Genomic DNA, 21,020 nt, shown 5'->3' on the forward strand with positions numbered 1-21,020 from the left:
CCGCATCAAGGGAAAGCTGGATGGCGCCTTGATGACCCAGAGCACACAACCAAGGAAATTAAATTCAAGAGAGGCGGGGCTACACCCTGAACTGAGCGCCAGCCAATCGCAGGGCACATATAAACAAACAACCATCCTCACTCACATTCAAACCTACGGGCAATTTAGAGTCTTCAATTAACCTACCATCCATGTTTTTGGGATGTGGGAGGAAACCGCAGTCCCCGGAGAAAAGCCACGCAGGCACGGGGAGAACATGCAAACGCCACACAGGAGAGGCCAGATTTGAACCCGGTCCTCAGAACTGTGAGGCAGATGTGCTAACCAGTCGTTCACCGTGCCGCCACCTCAGTCGTGGCGGGGTAAGTAGCTAGGTGGGTGGGTGGGTGGAGGCGCGAACCCGGGGGAGGGCTCCGCATCCGCCCGCCTGACGACCTGACCGGCCGGTCAGGTCGCAGAGCCTTATTTCCCTCGATGAATTGCAAAATAATTTGGATATATAGATTTTTGATATTCTTTCTCTCCCTGTTAAAATGCACCTACCATTAAAATTAAGACCAAAAAAAAAAAAAGATGAAAAAGAGACAAAAGTTCAGAATTCCAGCTTTTATTTCATGGTATTTCCATCTAGATGTGTTAAAACAACTCAGGACAGAGCACCTTTTGTTTGAACCTTCCCACTTTTCAAGTGAGCAATAGTATAAGAACAGACATGATTCAATTAACTTAAAGTGGATAACATTTAATATTTGGTGGCATAACCCTCACTTGTAATAAATGCGTCAAGCCTGTGACCCATTGCCTTGACCAGACTGTTGCATTCTTTGCATTTGAAATGCTTTTCCAGGCCTTTACTGCAGCCTCTTTCAGTTCTAGTTCGTTTGTGGGGGGTTCTCCCTTCAGTCTCCTCTTCAGGACGAAAATGCATGCTCTATTGAGTTAAGGTCCAGTGATTGACTTGGCCAGTCTAAGACCTTCCACCTTTTCCCCTGATGAAGTCCATTGTTGTGTTGACTGTGGGTTTTGGGTCATTGCCTTGTTGCCTGATGAAGCTTCTCCCGGTTAGTGTGGATCCCTTTTCCTGTCATCGAGGGGGAAAAGTGGAAGGTCTTAGACTGGCCAAGTCAGTCACTGGACCTAAACCAAATAGAGCATGCATTTTACCTCCTGAAGACGAGACTGAAGGGAGAAACCCCCAGAAACAAACAAGAACTGAAAGAGGCTGCAGTAAAGGCCTGGAAAAGCATTTCAAATGAAGAATGATTGTGTCAGTCGTGGCAGAGGTCATGTTGGGAGGCTATACTAGATGAAGACCAGAGGTGGGTAGAGTAGCCAAATATTGTACTCAAGTAAGAGTACTGTTACTTGACAATAATGTTACTCAAATAAAAGTAAAAAGTAGTCCTCCAAAAAAAACAAAATACAAACCCCCCCCCCTAAAAACTACACAGTGTATAAACTACTCAAGTACTGAGTAAATGGTAACTTCTGATTTTTATCACTATCCTCACTTAAGAGTCTTCAATTAACCTATCCCGCATGTTTTTGGGGTGTGGTTTGGAAACCGGAGTACCTGGAGAAAACCCGCGCAGGCACGGGGAGAGCATGCAAACTCCACACAGGCGGGGCCGGGATTTGAACCCCGGGTCCTCAGAACTGTGAGGCAGATGTGCTAACCAGTTGGCCACCGAGCCGCTGCATGAACATCAATAAAATAAAAATAACAAAATAGAAAGCGAATGTGCACATTCTGATATTGCGACGTGTGTGTGCGTACAGTGTGAGCCGGAGTCGCACGCACTCCAAGAGATGCGTGTTTTACGGGTTGACAAAATCGAGCTAATGTGTAATATACACAGCCAAAACAGCTGTAATTTACTGGAAGGTGTTTTCTCAAGTTAGAAGTGAGCTGAAATATCCACATTTGGGCAGTGCCAGACAAATACAACACGAACGCTATTGATTGTCTTCGCCTTCACGTAAACACGAGTCGCGCAAAACGACGACGGCCTTCCCAACATGGTCGCCACATCGGGGTGGGGGTTGGGGGACTGACTCTCAAATGTCTATAAATTAACGTACAAAATTAATCACAAAATGGGAAGTAGACCTCCCTTTGTCTGCTGACCTGAATCCCTGGCCGCAGATATGCGCCGTTTAGAATGACAACAAACACAAATTTACAGCTTATACAATATAAAGTGCTCCACAGAACACACTTCACTCAGTACACTACGCATTAAAATGGGCCTTCTCTTCTTATGTACGCGCGCAACGCACGGAAAAATACGCTCGACACCTCTTTTCACGCTATATGGGAACGCACAGCAATTCAATGCTTTTGAACTTCGGTCAAAAATAACAGCAAAATGTTTCATTCAACGATGGCAAATTACTGCCATAGCACACTGTTAAGACCGTACCAAGGAGTACTTCAATGACGCCGTGTTAATGGAGAAGAACACAACTGTTGTGCACTTCCATCAAAGATCAGTCCCAACAAACTCACATTTTCGATACGAATAAAACCCAAAGCTGTATCTTGCAGAATAAGTTAACATTTAGGCACACATAGCGCACACGAGGGTTTTAAAGTACATGATTAACTAAAACATTTTAACTGTATTTTGCCTCGATAAAATGCCATCATGGTTTCTCCAGGTGACATTGAGTCAAAAGTCCTTATCGGGGATATTTAAGATTCTTATGGTCTCGGCTCACAGTCATTTCAACATTGTACTCAAGTTGTGCTCTTGACGTAAATTGTTCATACATTCTCCTAAAATACATAAAGAGATAAATAAAAATAACATAAGTCCCTGATTTGAAACTAGAGGGTATAAAGCCTTCATGAAAAACAAAAACACAAAACAATTCCACACAAGAAAATCTCCGGAAGATACAGGAAATAGAATCCCCCCGCCCCCAGAAAAGGGGGGGGGGGGGGGATGTTTCAATCTACAAATGTATTTTGGTTTCAAGAAGAAATGCATCTTAATAAAGAAAAAATGTTGCACTTAAAGCAAAATGCCAAGTAAAATCCAAATAGTACTGAAAAAGCTTTTTGTTTTTTAAAAAATAACAGTTGGCAGCAGACTGGCGGCTCAGTTGATGACTGGTCGCTTGGGTGGGATCACATGACGGCACAGCCTCTCTGGGGACTGCGAGGGTCTCTGGGGACTCTCTGGGGACTGCGAGGGTCATCCTGCATAGAAGTCAAGACAGTTTGCATCCCATGACGTATTTAGTTGATGTTCGTTTGCGTTGACGACGTTAAAATTGGCAAAGATTTCTCTTGGGCGGTTTAAAGGAACAGTGGCAAACAACTAAAGGCAAGCAGACTCCTCATTGAATCATACACACTCCATATTATGAATTAAAGCTACAGTAACTGCGAGGGAGTCATGTAAAAATCAGTAGACCGCCGAAAGTCATAAGCAAAGCTGCAACTGTTTTTGTTTTTGAAGGATTGGCACCACCAGTTCGCCAAAATAGCACTCAGGAATCATCCTGCCAGCCCCGCTCCCATTGGAGGAGCTTATTGACATCACTGTGTCGACGCTTCAGAAAAGAACATTTTTCGACCCGATGGCGCAACGCCGAGTGTCAAGACACCGTCTGCTTTGACACGACACTCGGCGCTGCGTAAAGAAACGCACCTTTTGCCACCCACTTTTCAATTGAGCAAAATTGACTGATGGGTGTTTCTAGTTGCACAAAGAATGACATTTAAATAAGCCATGGGATGTAGCGTGTTCGTGAATAGAATTCATAAAGTTGCGGCTTGTCGCTATTGCCTTTGCGAAGGAAACTAGTGTACACAAATATTTCTAAACTAAAACGTGGGGGTTGAGTTGTAAAAACCAAACATCGTTGATCAAGAACATCAAAAACCGTGGATCGGCTTTGTTGCACGCATACCGAATCATGGGACAATTGGCGGGTGTCCTGTGGGATGCATTGTGGTCATATACGAGCGTGCAAGTTCTAGTCTCCTTTTCAGACTTTGTGCATTGGAATTGTCTTTATTCTTCCAGGGATATGCTCCCATGTCATCGACTGGCAGTCATAAGGGGTGTCAAGATTGGGGTTTCGCGGGATGAGGAGGAGTTTTCAGTGTGGAGTGGATCTGCAAGGGGAAAAAAATGTACCTTTCCAGTGCACGCAACGTATCCTCAACCCATTGAACGACAACAAGAAGGTCCAAATCAGCAGAGATGGACAGGTGAGTTTTTGCTTCTTAAAGGCCTCTTTATACTCCTGCGCCCGCATCGCATCACGTGACCGACACGTAGGGCCGCGCGGCATCATCTGGTCATCTAGGTGCATTTGGTCTAGCAGACACTGTTCCACGGTCGCCACTGTTGTTGCTTTGTTCCTTGTTCCGCAAAGTTAGAAAACAGCTCCCGGAAATGGCCAAAAAACGCAGCGGAAACTCCACCCTGTGGTGTCCTAGCCAACACCAGCCGATACCCCCGACTTGGAGGAGAACTGCAGTAACATTATCAACAGCGAGCGTGGGTTGCGCTCAAGTGCAAAGGCAAACTGCGAGCGGGATAGCCGCAGTGACGTCAGCGCGGTCGCCGCCCGCGCGAGTATAAAGAAGCCTTCAGTCTTATAATGAAAGCCCCATGTGATGGCGACAGTGGAATTTCAGGCTCGAACACACTACATTTTGTGACCTAATTGATTTTCAAGTTACTGAAAAGATTCACCCTAACATTAGCCTGACTAGGTTATGCTGTAAAAAAAAAAAAAAAAAAAAAATTTTTAAATGAATGGTCGACATTCACATTTTAACATTCCTAACTTACATTTAGATATATAACCCCAATTCCAATGTAGTTGGGATGTAGTGTTAAACATCAATAAAAACAGAATACAATGAGTTGCAAATCATGTTCGACCTATATTTACTTGAATACACGACAAAGATATTTCATGTTCAAACGGATAAACTTGACTGTTTTTAGCAAATAATCATTAACTTGGAATTTTTTTGGCTGCAACACGTTTCAAAAAAGCTGGGACAGGTGGCAAAAAAGACTGAGAAAGTTGAGGAATGCTCATCAAACACGCGTTTGGAACAGGTGGGGGCCATGATTGGGTAGAAAAGGAGCTTGCCTAAATTGCTCAGTCATTCACAAGAAAAGATGGGGCGAGGTTCACCTCTTTGTGAACAAGTATGTGAGGAAATAGTCGAACAGTTTAAGGACAATGTTCCTCAATGTACAGTTGCAAGGAATTTAGGGATTTCATCATCCATTGTCCATATCATCATGAAAAGGTTCAGAGAATCTGGAGAAATCACTGCATGTAAGTGGCAAGGCCGAAAACCAACACTGAACGCGCGTGACCTCCGATCCCTCAGGTGGCACTGCGTCAAAAACCAACATCAATGTGGAAAGGATATCATCACAAGGGCTCAGGAACACTTCAGAAAACCAATGTCAGTAAATACAGTTTGGCGCTACATCCGTAAGTGCAACTTAAAACCCGACTATGCAAAACAAAAGCCATTTATCAACAACACCCAGAAACGCCGTCGGCTTTTCTGGGCCCGAGGTCGTCTAAGATGGACTGATGCAAAGTGGAAAAGTGTTCTGTGGTCCGACGAGTCCACATTTCAATTTGTTTTGGGAAATTGTGGACGTCGTGTCCTCCGGGCCAAAGGGGAAAAGAACCATCCGGACTGTTATGGACGCAAAGTTCTAAAGCCAGCATCTGTGATGGTATGGGGCTGTGTTAGTGCACGTGTAACTTACACATCTGTGAAGGCACCGTTAATGCTGAAAGGTACATACAGGTTTTGGAGAAACATATGATGCCATCCAAGCAACGTCTTTTTCATGGACGCCCCTGTAAAAGAGTGCGGGTACGAGATTGGCCTGCCTGCAGTCCAGACCTGTCTCCCATTGAAAACGTGTGGCGCATTATGAAGCGTAAAATACGACAACGGAGACCCCGGACCGTTGAACAGCTGAAGCTGTACATCAAGCGAGAATGGGAAAGAATTCCACCTACAAAGCTTCAACAATTAGTGTCCTCAGTTCCGAAACATTTATTGAATGTTGTTAAAAGAAAAGGTGATGCAACACAGTGGTAAACACGACCCTAAACACGACCCTGTCCCAGCTTTTGTGGAACCCAGGACTTAAAGTTCTCCATTGCTATGACAGATTTCCGTTAAATGGAAAACTTTGCGAAAGCACAATGGAGTAGTTTGTTGTTTGTTGCAACCACTCATTAAATGCATTAAGGCCTCTTCACGCTGCACTTGGCCACACGTCTTGACGCACTTGACTTTCCCATCCATTCACGGTATGCGTGCTGATGGGGCGACAGCACGCGAGCGTCGCGTCAACGCAGAGGGGTGCCTTGTCACTCGGCGTCGTGTCATCAGAGAAAAACAAAATAAATGTTCGCTTCTGAAGCGTTGACGTAGTGATGTCAAAAAGCTCCTCCAACGGGGAGCGAGGCGAGTGGAGTGATTTTGACTTGCACTGTAAACAGCAAGGGGGAAATGGAGAACGCTCATACATATGGCTTCTCTTTGTCCCGAAATATACCTCAAAGCGGTCTTGGTAAAATTGTAGCGCTTGAACAAGACTAAAACATTGAGGTTCCGACGAGCCATTACAACGGGATGAATCCATATCCTTTTTTTCTGCAGCTCGTCTCCTTAAAATGAAAAATGCCAGGGCTTTCTTTTGTGAAAAAGGTCTACTTCTTCAGCGGCGGAAAACCTCTCTGTTTTACTTCCTGGTTGACTGTGAAAAGGCCTTTATACTCTTGCTTTTATACAGTGGGGTTCATGGTAAAGCCATGCAGTAGTTCCAACACTTTCACAATTTCAAACATATTCATTCATATCTCAAACTATTTTGGTGTCTGCTTTTGCAAAATGGCTGCCTAAAGGCTTCTTTATAATCGCATGGGGCGGCGACCACGCTGACGTCACTGTTTTGAAAATGTGCCGCAGTTCTCCAACTCGGGGGTGTCGCTACGGCTGGTATTGGCAAGGACGCCACAGGGTGGAGTTTCCTCTGCATTTTATCGCCACTTCCAGTTGCCGCTTTTACGTTCCGGAACAATGAACAAAGCAACAACAATGGCCATCGTGGAACAGTGCCGAGATCACCAGATGATGCGTTTAATTATATTGCAAAATCGATCAAGAAGGCAGCGGCGTAGGTGCTATGTGCGGCCACTAAATGAAAGTCGGGATGGGGAAAGCTGAGTACATCATCACAGCATGTGACTAAAACGGACCAATCACGAGAGATGATCTTTGCGGTATTCTGCCGGCGGCCCAATGCGTCGGTCACGTGACGCAAGGTGGGCGCTGTCGCCCGCGGGGGTATAAAGAGGCCTTAATCCTGGCACTTGAATTCACAGAATTCATTCTTGTTGTGTCTTGAACGCGCGAGTTGCAAGCCGTGCAGGTTGCCGGCCTCTTTTTCGCACACTTCATCGACGTTCATGCAGGTAGGCTACGTCACACCGGCAAGTGGGCAACAATGAATTGCTTAATTGCTCCAAAATTTATATTTACAATAAATAATGTATCTTTGTTCATCTGTTTATGCCAGTGAGGCATAGTGACAGACAGAACAAATGAATGGTCTTCTATGAGATGGCAGGAAGTACATACAGTAATTAATGTATCCACTTTTTGTGACATTTTTGTTTGTCGGTGTGCCGTGAGGTTTTTCAATTGTAAAATATGTTTCTTGGCTCCATAAAGGTTGGAAATCCCTGCTCTCGTCAGATCGTGTATTCTAATCAGTCAGGTCAAACCAACATTACAACATGACAGAAATAATAGGTGCTAACTTACTGCAATTACTTTATTGTAATTGAATTACTTCAACCACACCAAAACTTTAGACCATGATTCGACAGAACGGCAGCATGTTTACGTACAACCGTGCGTGACGTTTTGTGTCCTGCTTGCGAGCCGTATCGTATTCAAAGTACGTGAACATACCTCAAGCAAGCCTTAAACTGTTGCCTTTGAAAGGATAAAGCCCAATGATCGTAAAAAAACGGGATGCGGTGGTATCGGAATACAAGATTTTATTGCAGTAGTCTGACAATGCAATCGTGAAAAAGAACATTTGTCTTGCAAGTCTGCATTACGTGTTGTCTGTCCCACACTTCCAACATGTTTATATAAAAAAAAAAAAAAAAAACTTTATCTGATGGCCAACTTTATTAATCAGTCAATCAATTCACATATACTGTGCACGATGGCGACGCGGAGTAAATGTCTTTGGCGGAGCCGAATAATGGCGAATTATGACACGAAAGCCGATCAGCATGAAATGCTAATTTCATGCTGATCGGCTTGATCGTCACTTTACATGACGTCAGCGCGTTAACCCAGCCCACAGTCCGGACTCCGGACAAAAGTTGAGCGTTCTCACTTTTCATTGTAAATATTGAGTATCGTAAGTCCTTCAGTGAGTCACTCCTTCACCTCCATGACCGATTTATGACCGCGCATAATTACCCCACAATGCATTGCGCGCTTAACACGCCAGTAAAACTATCTTCTTCATGTGTAAATAAAAAAGTAACAACAATCAAATCCACATTTACACAGGAAAATAACAAAAAAACGTGGCGATACTGAAATTGTGCATTTCTTTGCACTTTTATGGTGCTGCACCGTCACTGTGCACTCCAGAATCAACATTCACCTCCCAAACGCTTTCTTCAGCGGTCGATGTGAACGGTTAAATGCTATTGAATGGCTGGACTGCGGTTTTTCGAGACACCAGCCACAAATCAGTAATTGGTAAGAGACATTGATCACTCAAAAGCAACTATTGCTGGGTTGAAAAAGTAACTGTAGTCTGATTACTTTCCCGGGGAAAGTAACATGTTACTTTGCTCGTTACTCAAAACGGCAGAATTTTGGAGGATCGCGTTACAAAGTAACGCTGTTGTCAAGTCATGTAGTTCAGGTCAAAGTCAAATCAAGTCATTTGGCTACCAAGTCAAAGTCAAGTCTTTCTGAAGTATTTGGCAAGTAAGTTGCAGGACAAAACTGTCAACTCGAGTCAGGTTATTTGATTCGAGTCCCCCCATATCTGGGAATTTATGAAGGTGAACACAAAAGACTGGCTCTCAGTTTCTACTCGAATTCTAAAAGTGTTCTCAAACCCTCTCATCCATGTCTTTGATTGAACCTTGATTTGTGCACTGATGCACAGTCGTGTTGGAACAGGAAGGGGCCATCTCCAAACTGTTCCCACAAAGTTGGAAATGTCCAAAATATTTGTCCCTGAGCTAAAGTGAAAGGAACTCTGAATGATTCAGCATACCAAGAGATTTTGGACAGTCAACAGTTTGAGGATTACTCCTTCCTGTTCAAACATGTCGGTGCACCAGTGCACAAAGCCTCAACCTGAAAGAACACCTTTGGGTTGATTTCGAGTGGACAGTGAGCTAGGCCTTTTCGTCCAACATCACTGTGTGTGACCTCAAAAATATGCCCATGGAAGGATGGACAAAAATTCCTATAAACTCACTCCGAAACCTTGTTGAAAGCCTTCCCACAAGAGTGGAAGCTGTTATAGCTGCAAGGGGTAGACGAAAGTCATATTAAACCATTTGGATTTAGAATGGGATATCACTTAAAATCATGCGTCAGCAAATACTTTTGGCAATATAGTGTATTTTGTTGGCAACGACAAAACTTAGAAGTGTGACATGAAACCACGACCAACAATTTGGCCCTACGATAGCCCTACGACGGAAAATCGAAAAAGTCTACCATGTTTCAGTTTTTGGATATCTTCCGTGTAGCGTGACCTATCAACGACAACTCTCCGACAGTGCACCTTGACGTGTCGACCAATAGGATTGCGTATTGTGACCGGCGCATCACCTCCCGTGCTGGCCGTTGTCATCAAACTTGTTCGCTGTTGTCAACATTTATTCACACGCCCAAACCAATGTCTACTGAAGCTTTTGAGCATGATTCTACAGACCGTCGGCATGTTTACGGACAAACGTTAGTGCTAGCACTAGCTTGCTAGGCTACATAATGTTTTGTTGCCTACTTGCAAGCCGTATCGTATCAAAGAGTATTTGAACATACCTCAAACCCTTCTTGAATGGACAGCCCAAAACGTCCTCTCCTGAGCATGTTTTTTTTAAAAATGTTTTTGTATCCGGTTGACTGACATACCGCAAGACTTTATGGCAGTAGTCTGGCATAGTGCACTCGAGAAAGACCAAATTTGTCTTGTAGTCTGATCTTTAAGCAATAGGATAACAATCCTATACACCCCAAAGTTTTATTCGCATCACAAATTACAAACGCTCAGATTTCATATGATCTTGTAGTTTGCTCGAAGGCATTAAACGACAGGTGTTAATCGCAGTATGGGAGAGGAAAAACAAAGACAGGTGAGCAAGCTTTTGTCACAGTATAACGTTAGTTAAATGACCGATGATATTTATCACCAGCTGCAGTAAGGAATGCTGGTTGGAATAAAGACTACTGGGCAAAAATGCCAGAAAAAAATATCTTCTCTAGTAACCACTGTTTGTATTCAATATTACCTACTAAAAACCTCTACAAGGTTTTGTACTCACTTGCTGCTGGTGGGGGTCATCCTGGATCGTCTCCTCTCCGTAATCAGCATCATCTTCAGCATCGCCTTCATCGGCTGTTTTGTAAGTAGTGTTTCTCTTTGCCACCTCCTGACACGCATGCATGCACACAAACAAAATATCAAATTCAATGCGCTGACTGACAGTGCTTTAATACACATTAACAAATACTCGTCCTTTATATTTGCAACACAATGAATCTTGTCATTTGTCAATTCGGTTTTCTCCAGTTGACATAAAATGACAGTTTCAAAATGGCACAGTATGGGGCGCTGTTTCCAACCACGACCTTAAAGACATTCCTATGCTGTCATGTTATGAAGTATCTCAACTGCTGTTGCTCTAAATGGTAACATGCATACTGTACATGTTATGGACAGGAACAATGTCGTTCGGATTTGAGTTTACTGACGCCCACTTGAAACATGCAAGCATAAAGTAGTGGCTTGCAAAAGTATTCCGCATTTTGTCGTGTTAAAACCAAAAATGTAAAAGCCTTTTATTTTCATGTCATAGACCAACAAAAAGTGATGCAAAATTCTGATTTGAAAACGAAATGACACTTAGTTTTCAGTTTTTAATACAATTCTGACAGGTGTGACGTATTTCGGGAACCAACTGCCTTCAGAAATCACATAATTAATAGTTTACCTTTACCACACCGAGCGACGCTGCCAAACACCACTGAACAATTCCGTCGCGTCGTGCGGTGCGGAATTCTGCAACTAGTTTTCATGAGTAGTCAACCGTCTACTAAAAGTACAGCTGCGATTCCAAAGGACCAATCGCAGTTGAATGGCTTCGCAACAGCACAGACGTTATGGACAATCAGTATCATTGCACTCACATCGCATTGCCATTGCACTCCTGCACTGCAGAAACAAATATTGTATTGATTCCGATTTGTATTCTTGAAGATAATATTTTACTCCCGCTTCATCGACAACCTAGAATCACAGTAAAATAAATGTGGGACGTTGTAATGTCATAAAAGGTGGAAAAGTCCAAGGGATATGAATACTTTTGCAAGCTTCTGTATGTTATGATTGTAACAATTCAGTCACAGAGGCAATTCCTCTGACACATAATCTTTAAGGTCTAGAACGTCTAATTTCTCAAATATTTTCCCCTGCTCACGAATGCGAGTGATTTAGTCAACTCCTTGAACTGCTGGTGGGAGGAGCTAATATGTCAACCGAGAAGCTCACACATAATTAACAAGCGATTCACCCATGGTCTCACCTCTCCCTGACAGTTGATCAAAACCACACGGACATCTTCCCCAAAGCTCCAGGAGGACTGGTTTTTCCAAATCAGTTCAGTGGGGGGTTTGCAGCTCATGCCAGCATCAGATGCCCAAAGCTGCAAACAGAGAACATTCCCCCCCCCCCCTCACACTTCCTTAAGTTGCCATAAAAATTATATTGTGCTGAATTCTGCTTCACCTGACACTCTTGAACTGCAATCCTACCAAAATGGCCAGAAGACAAATACGGTTCTTCAGTCACACATGACTTCTGATGCTGAACCCTACCACATTATTCACCGCTATTGATGACGTACGACACGTGTCCTAGTTTTAATCACAACTTCAAAATTTCTCGACGCGTTCAAATTCTCAGACATTCCCCAAATTTATAGTTGACAAACCCCCCTCCAAAACCTCTAGGTGAATAAGATCGTTTTCAAATCCATACGACAATCTGTATTATCTTTTTTTTTCTATGCTTCTGCCAAACACATTTTTGGGAACCGCCACTGATCAGCTCCCTTGTGATGTTGCTCTGACCCGCCATGATGGCTCATACAGTATTTTCTGTCACTTCCAACGCTAATGTCGATAATTTATTACAAGTCACCCAATCTGGACCCATATTGTCATTACAGTAAGATGTTGGCCAGAAATTGGAGCATTTTCACCGATTTTAAAGATTCAAAACTTTCGTATTATTTGTCACAGGAAAATGATATCCAGATCAGTCTGATAATGCTGGTCTCATGTATATCAATTAAGGTTTGAAAATGTACACACATGCATACTTTCATCTCTCTTAATATCTCATCTCTCCTGTAAAAATGTGGGATTGCCATTTTTTTTATTGTATTCTATTTGACGTTCATGCTCTGATTTTTTATTTTGATTTTTTTTTTTTTTTTTTTTTTATTACTCAGAAGTTACTCACGGGTTACTCGAGTAGTTTTTTCACTGAGTACTTGTTTACTCTTACTCAAGTAAATATTTGGAGGTCTACTTTTTACTTTTACTTGAGTCATATTCAGTATCAGTACTCTTAATTGGGTACTCTACCCACCTCTACTTAGAGGCGAGAGACGAGGAAAACCAACATGCTGCACATGGCAATATTTGGAAGCCAGGAAAATTCGGGTTGCGGGCTGTGTTAAATTTTATTTTAAGTGCATTGCTGTGGGTCACAAAAAATAGATGGCAAGCCGCAAATGGCCCGCGGGCCGTAGTTTGGACACCACCAGTTTATACATAAATATTTTCAGTCTAGAACACAAATACTCTGTTTCACAACTAATAATCTACAGTGAATATATAAAGAGTCCACACACCCCTGTTAAAATACCAGGTTTTTGTGATATAAAAGATAAAACCCAAGCTTAGATGTTCTAGTAGGCTTCTTTTTACATTATGGCTATAGTTAATTGTTCATTTTGTGATTTTCAATTGCCAATTGAAAATGTAAACAAATGACACACAGATAGATGTGTTCATCTTTTTTGGGGGGGGGGATTACTGTAAGCGCTAAGCCAGTGATTCTTAAAGTGAGTCGCAAATGAGTCAATGCTCAAGTGCAGTTCAATTTTATTTAACTTTTAAGTTCAATACAGTCCCATTTGTCTTTAAACTTTTATTTAGGTCCAATTGTTATTTACCTTTTATGTGCAATGTGTTTGGGCAAATCTTTTTCTGGCAGAATAATTACCAAAGTGATATTGTCTTTGCGGTTATTATTACAAAGAGGGATAATAAATTCTGTTGACAAAAAGGTCACGTGTGAGGGGAGGGAGGGAGGACAGAAACATTCTGCCGAAAGTAAACTCTCTCTCTCTCTCTCTCTCTCTCTCTCTCTCTCTCTGCAATGCCCAAGGTCAAAACACAGCTTTAAGAGGGGCGTTCTTTCAGATTCAATACATTTTCATGAGAGAAAATTCACGCAGCCTCCCAGTCAGCTGCAGTCGTATCAGAAGATATCGACGGAACCAAGAGCTTGCTGTTCTACATATAGGATGTCCGACTCAGCAAAGTCAACACACTGGCGTGAATTATGGAACAAAGAGAGATTATACAAAACATGTTTTCAACCGTATAAAAGTTAATCTAAGTAATTTTATCAACTCAAATACCGTATTTTCACGACCATAAGGCGCACCGTGTTAAAAGGAGCAGTCTCACTTACGGGGTCTATTTCTGTATGTAACACGTACCCAAGGCCCGTCGTATTATTGGGCGCAGGCATGGTAAAACATACGCTAGCGTATGTGCCATTTTCGGGGATCCTTAGCCAAACAGATGTTGTTCTGCACAATGCACATACCGGCGCTATATACTGGGGGCGTGGCCTTAGCGTCCTCCTTCACGCGCACCTTCCCCCCTTTATCGTCCGCCTGCCGTCCTCAGTCACGTCCGCCTTTCCTCGATATAAGCAGCGCGTCGGCAGGAAATGCTCCCAGTCAGTCAAGCGGAGCGCTCATCAAAGTCACACATTTTCAGATTTTGGAACTCGGTGCACACAAGGCACCCCCCCCACCCCCGTTCCCCCCGTCCATTTGGGAGAAAATTTAAGACTTTTAAGTGCGCCTTACGGTTGTGAAAGTACGGTACATTGAATTGAATCATTATACTTGGGTACATGCTTGTAACATTCTGACTGTATTCCGGCAAAATAAAAATAAAAAAAATATTATATTTGACTTTATTATTGTTAGACTATTATTTATTTAAATGTTTTTCATGTAAAAAACATATATATATATGTTTAATTAGATTTTATTTTAAAAATATTTAATGTAGTATTACATCTTTAGTCTTAATTTTTTTAAAAAAAAAATGATTGTAATATTTTGACTTGATTCCCTTAAGCCTTAGGGTAGTCATGTCTAAAGTCTGTCCCGCGGGCCAAATGCAGCCCACGTCCAAATTTCCACCGGCACGCCTCTGTCATAAACTCAATTATATGCGGCCCGCCAGCATTGTTGGCTAGTGGCGGTCCTGGACTAAATATGGGACTACTTTTTCCGGTGGGAATTCACCGGCGGCACTCGTTTTTGATAAATACGCTCTTCTATTTTAATGTCGATCACTATCGTGGTACTTGGAGAGACAATCATTTATTTTTTTGGGTGGTACTTGGTGGAAAAAGATTGAGAACTGCTGTGCTAAGCCATAGAAAAACTAAGCTGGCCATTTTATACTTGCTCAAGTGTGTTCATCCTTAAACTGAACACAATTATATACTTTTCGCCTTCTTTTTTGTTTTCTTTGGGTGTTTAAACTTTTATAACCTTGGGTGCCTCGGTGATTTTCAAACTCTTACCGTGACTTTTTGTCCGGCTTTGATGACATATTCGGGTGCGAATTCGAAAGTGGCCGTCACACTTCCAATAGTTTTAATTAATTCACAGCCCACCATGGCCTGGTCCTTCAACAAAGACAGAGGTTCACAGTGTATCTCGATGAACACAGTGAGGCTGAAAAGAATTCTTTTCCATTTCTTCACACATCGAAAAGTGCAGCATTCGATGTTACCTCATCACCAGTGTTGTGGAGGCTTATGAATTTGCCATCAGTGTCGATCTCATCGATAACTACGGATCCTGTGGCTGAGGAGGAATGAGCAATGGACACTGAGCTGCTAGCTTCCTGTTCCTCAACATCAACACGCTTCCTTTTCCCCTGCGTAGTCCGAACACTACGGCTGCTGGATGAGACTCGAGACACGGTGACACGCGAAGAAGGGCTGGGATGCAGTTTCAATCTGCAAATGAAAGACAGGAGGGTCAAATACAGAGGCTGAGCCAGACAGAATATGGTAAAAGTTGTTATTCGGCACTCACCTTTCTTCTTCTCCCTCCAGAAGTTTGCGGTATGCATTGATCTCCATGTCAAGAGCAAATTTAACATCCAGCAACTGTTCATATTCATTCAACTGTTGCAGCATCTTTGCCTGAATCTCAGCCACTTCATGGTCTTTTTCGGCGAGTAGTTTGCGGCTTGTGTCTTTCTCCCGAGCGAGTGCCGCCTCCAGGTCTGCTATGCGATCCTGCCAACCGCGACTCTGTAGGACGTCATCAGAGGGTGGGGACAATAATAACTATACAGGTTGGGTACGTCTGAGTTCGAACCGCAAAATAATCCAACTGCAAAATAATCCAAATCTAATTTTTTTTTTTGATTTAATTCATTCATATTGTCAGAGTCGGAACATCTAAGTGAAGGGAAATGTATTTTTTTTTTATTCATCACAGTAGAGGCCTCCCTAATCCTGTGAGGAAATAAAGGCTATCCCACAGATCTCGGTAGTGAACAGCCCCTAAATTTGGACGTTTTGGAGATTCAGAATATTAGAATTGGTTCTGTTATTTTTAGGTTTTGTTTTTGTTGTAGGGGACCATTCACAACTGCTTTACTGTTGAACTAATTTTGAAGGAAAGATTAGATGCAAGTTGTGTATGTGAAAATAATTTCTTTCAACATGAACAGAGTTTTAAATGAAATGACCTCTCTAATGCTGTGAACATTGGCACACATTCCATAGTTGTGGACTATCCTAAAAATCCTCCAAAAAAGAGTTAGTAGTACGTTTTGGCTTGTTTTCTGAGGAAATATTTGCTTTTCAGCCAGATTTTGGCCCGCCCACATTTTTGTCACGTCAGCCTGACACATCAAGTGCAAAGGCCGAGGACATTTCCTCATTGAGCTACTAACTGTTCTGCGGTCTAATTGTCACCTATATTGAAAGTCCGGATGTTTTTTAAGACCACAACAAGTGAAATTATCCATCCATCCATCCATCCATTTTCTACCGCTTATCCGAGTCGGGTCGCGGGGGCAGTAGCTTTAGCAGGGACGCCCAGACTTCCCTCTCCCCAGCCACTTCATCCAGCTCTTCCGGGGGGATCCTGAGGCGTTCCCAGGCCAGCCGAAGGACGTAGTCTATCCAGCGTGTCCTGGGTCGTCCCCGGGGTCTCCTCCCGGTGGGACATGCCCAGAACACCTCGGTGACAAAGGGCAGCCTTGGCGGAGTCCCACCCTCACCGGGAACAAGTCCGACTTACTGCCGGATATGCGGACCAAACTCTTCCGGTCGTACAGGGACCGAACAGCCCCTATCAGGGGGTTCGGTACCCCATACTCCCGAAGCACCCTCCACAGGACTCCCCGAGGGACACGGTCAAACGCCTTCTTCAAGTCCACAAAACATATGTAGATTGGTTGGGACCAGAACTTCCTCGAAGCCGTCCAGAAGTCTTTCTCCATGGCCGAACCGAACTCCTCCCATTCCCGAGTTTTTGCTTCAGCGACCACCAGAGCTGCATTCCGCTTGGCCAGCCGGTACCCATCAGCTGCCTCAGGAGTCCCACAGGCCAAAAAGACCCGGTAGGACTCCTCCTTCAGCTTGACAGCATCCCTCACCGTTGGTGTCCACCAACGGGTACGGGGATTTCCGCAACGACAGGCACCGACCAACTTACGGCCACAGCGCCGGTCGGCCGCCTCAGCAATGGAGGCGCGGAACATGGTCCACTCGGACTCGATGTCCCGCGCCTCCCCCGGAACTTGAACAAAGTTCTGTCGGAGGTGGGAGTTGAAACTCCTTCTGACAGGGGATTTTGCCTGACGTTCCAAGCAGACACTCACAATACGTTTGGGCCTGCCGCGTCGGACCGGCATCTTCCCAGTTTACAGCTCCGCCCCTCTCTTCCCCCGAGTGTCCAAGACATGCGGCCGCAAGTCCGATGACACGACCACAAAGTCGATCATCGAACTGCGACCTATGGTGTCCTGGTGCCAAGTGCACGTGTGGACACCCTTATGCTTGAACATGGTGTTCGTTATGGACAATCCGTGACGAGCACAGAAGTCCAATAACAGAACACCGCTCGGGTTCTGATCGGGGGGCCTTCCTCCCAATCAAGCCCTTCCAGGTCTCACTGTCATTACCCACGTGAGCATTGAAGTCCCCCAGCAGAACGATGGAGTCCCCAGTGGGAGCGCTCTCTAGCACCTCTCTAGCGCCAAGGACTCCAAAAGGGTGGGTTCTCTGAACTGCTGTTTGGTGCATAGGCACAAACTACAGTCAGGACCCTTCGCCCCCACCCGAAGGCGGAGGTAGGCTACCCTCTCGTCCACCGGGGTGAACCCCAATGTACAGGCGACAAGCCGGGGGGCAACAAGTATACCCACACCTGCTCGGCGCCTCTCACCGTGGGCAACTCCAAAGTGGAAGAGAATCCAACCCCTCTCGAGAGGACTGGTACCAGAGCCCAAGCTGTGTGTGGAGGCGAGTCCGACTATATCTAGTCAAAACGTCTCGACCTCACACACCAGTTCGGGCTCCTTCCCTGCCAGAGAGGTGACATTCCACGTCCCTAGAGCCAGCTTCTGAAGCCGGGGATCGGATCGCCAAGGTCCCCGCCTTCGGCCACCACCCAGCTCATATTGCACCCGACCCCTATGGCCCCTCCCACAGGTGGTGAGTCCATGGGAAGGGTGACCCACGTTACCCTTTCGGGCTGTGCCTGGCCGGGGCCCATGGGTGCAGGCCCGGCCACCAGGCGCTCGCCTTCGAGCCCCACCACACGGGGGGGGGGGTCGGTGACCCGCGTCCGGGCAAGGGAAAACCAGGTCCATTGTTTGTCGTCATCATAAGGGGGTCTTTGAGCCGTGCTTTGTCTGGTCCCTCACCTAGGACCTGTTTGTCATGGGTGACCATGGGTGACCATGACAAACATTGGGACACCCTTCCACCACGCTAAGGTGACGGCTCAAGCAGGGTCAAGTGAAATTAGGGATAGGAATACATTTCAGTGGGCTTGCTTTGTTAAAATCAATCGTTGAAATGAATGGTTGAAGAAAGACAGCCAGATCATCCCACATGAGCTAAGTGCTTGCAGATTCATTTCCCCCTAAATACACTGGTTTTGTCAGCTCAATGTTGTATTGATTGCATCACTAATGCCTCGAAGATCTTTGAAAAGAGTTTGGATGGATGATGTGACACAGGTGTTTGCTTTTAAAGTCTTTCTGTAGGGTGGTGGCATCGTGTGACTTCGGCGGACTTTGTTGGCCACGGTTGGCTAAGGCAGTGTTCGTATCATTTTAAATCAATGAGACCCTAATAAATTTGTGATTTTTCAGCATATTAAATTAACGATTGGCCATAATTTTGGGGCTCTAGCTGTTGTGTTCATAAGATGGTGCAAAGGTATATGATAGTAATATAAGGCATAATACCAATTTGAACAAAGCAATGTTTGGAAACTCAAGCAAGATGTAGCCTTTTTTTATTGGATTTTTAATTTTCTGAATAGTTGTCATTTTGGAGGTGAGGGGATTCTCCCAGACAGCGATGATGTATAAAATATGACTAAATGCTGCCATTTTATTGTATATTACATTGCTTATTCCACACCGGCTACACAGTGAATTTAGTCTCCACTTCTGCCACTGAGTCACACCAAGACATGGGGGGGACTTGGGCGTGTCAATTTTGGCATGAAAAGAGCAAGTGCAAATCAGTTATTTACCAATTGTTCCAAAGCAGATTGATACTCTTGGAAATGATTGGCAGTTTCATTTTCTTGAGCAAAGAAATACCATCAAATCAACTTGAAATACACACCATTTAGACCCCAGAGATGAAATTCTGTCTTAAATAAAATACGAAAAACCCATTTCTCTTTGCTGGAGAATAAATCTGAACATTTTAAGTTAAAAAAAAAATATATATATAATTATTTATTTATTTACACAAGCATTCTTTTCTGTATTCTAACAGAAAACACATTCAGTTATGAATACATAAATTGGATTTAAAAAGTCTACACGCCCGTGTTCAAATGCCAGGTTTTGTGATGTAGAAAAATGAGAAATCATTTCCCAACTTTTTGCACATTGAATGTGACCAATTAACTGTACAACGGAATTGAAAAACAAACTGAAATCTTTTAAAGAGAAAAAAATAAATAAAGGTACAATAACCCGGTAGCATAAGTATGCCCACCTTCAAAATCATACTTTGCTGCAGCACCTTTGGCTTTTATCACAGCACACAGTCTTTTTGGGTAAGGGTCTATCAGTGTGGCACATCTTGATGTGGCAGTATTTGCCCACTCTTCTTTGCAAAAAAGCTCCAAAACCCTTCAGATATTGAGGGCAAATACTACAGCGCTCTTATGAAGTTCCTCTTCATCTTCAGCTTTCTGAAAGTCTTGTTCTAATGCACACCCATGTATAATGCGCACCCCCAAAGTTGACCTCAAAATTCTGGAAAACCCTTCTATGTAAAATGCATTTTTACAATGCTTGTACCCATATGATCAGAACGAAGTATTATCTGTATTTTCTTATTGTTTTTTTTCAAAGAATTATTCTGAAGTTAAACACCTTATTTGAACACACAATACTTTATTTTTATTTACTTGCTCTTATTTTGAAATTCACAGCCCTACTTTTATTTAGTAAATGAGAAAACACACAGTTGTGCTCATATGTTTGATTACCCAGGCAGGATTTGTAAAATGTGTACAATTCTTTTAAGAAAACATGAAGGACCAGGCGAAACATTTCATTTTATTTTAATGGGATTCAAATTAAACGGTGAAGCATTTCAGAAAAGCATTATCATTTAACAAAACATAATGACCAGTTTTGCTCTCTGAAAATGAGTTCTTGCTGTGGCAATAGTTAAAAAAATGTGCAGTTACAGTAATACCTCATTTATCGTGGGGGTTAGGTTCCGGTGACCACATATTTTCCGGATTATTTATACATATTTTACAGATATATGAACCTCCCCAGACTCATCAATCTTCCCCACTCCTATTATCGTACACCATACTCTTATAAACACTTTCTATTTTCTTAAACAACTTTTAAATTCTTAAACATACAGTAATGCACAGTAGGACTGTACACTATGTACATTTTATTCCTTGTAATGAGTTTTTTGTCTGTTGTTATTTTTTTTTATAGTTTTAATGCTGTCGTTTTATGTTAGCAAGTGTTTTATTTTACCACAAAAAAATACATCAAACGCTCAAAATCCAGTGATATGGCGAATTATGTGAGATATGAATATGAAGAAAAAAAAAAAAAAAAAAAAATCCACATCATAGAGTGAGGGAACACTAATTGTTAGTCA

General features: G+C 43.3%; 1 protein-coding gene across 4 annotated transcripts in view; it reads right to left on the reverse strand.

Annotated features, from left to right (window-relative positions):
• Positions 1-971: 971 nt before the first annotated feature.
• Positions 972-21,020, reverse strand: part of lmnb1 (lamin B1) — a 35,899-nt gene continuing 15,850 nt past the window's right edge. For 3 of the 4 annotated variants that reach the window (XM_061698327.1, XM_061698329.1, XM_061698330.1), the window contains exons 6-11: positions 15,712-15,932; positions 15,404-15,632; positions 15,192-15,296; positions 11,872-11,991; positions 10,612-10,719; positions 972-3,205 (exon numbers count right to left, since the gene is read on the reverse strand). In XM_061698327.1, the coding sequence (XP_061554311.1) occupies positions 3,134-3,205; positions 10,612-10,719; positions 11,872-11,991; positions 15,192-15,296; positions 15,404-15,632; positions 15,712-15,932 (855 nt within the window). In that variant the 3' untranslated portion in view covers positions 972-3,133. The remainder of the gene's footprint in view (positions 3,206-10,611; positions 10,720-11,871; positions 11,992-15,191; positions 15,297-15,403; positions 15,633-15,711; positions 15,933-21,020) is intronic. The other variant, XM_061698328.1, reaches the window with a different exon arrangement.

The sequence above is a fragment of the Phycodurus eques genome, chromosome 15, assembly GCF_024500275.1.
Source record: "Phycodurus eques isolate BA_2022a chromosome 15, UOR_Pequ_1.1, whole genome shotgun sequence".
Lineage (NCBI taxonomy): Eukaryota > Metazoa > Chordata > Actinopteri > Syngnathiformes > Syngnathidae > Phycodurus > Phycodurus eques.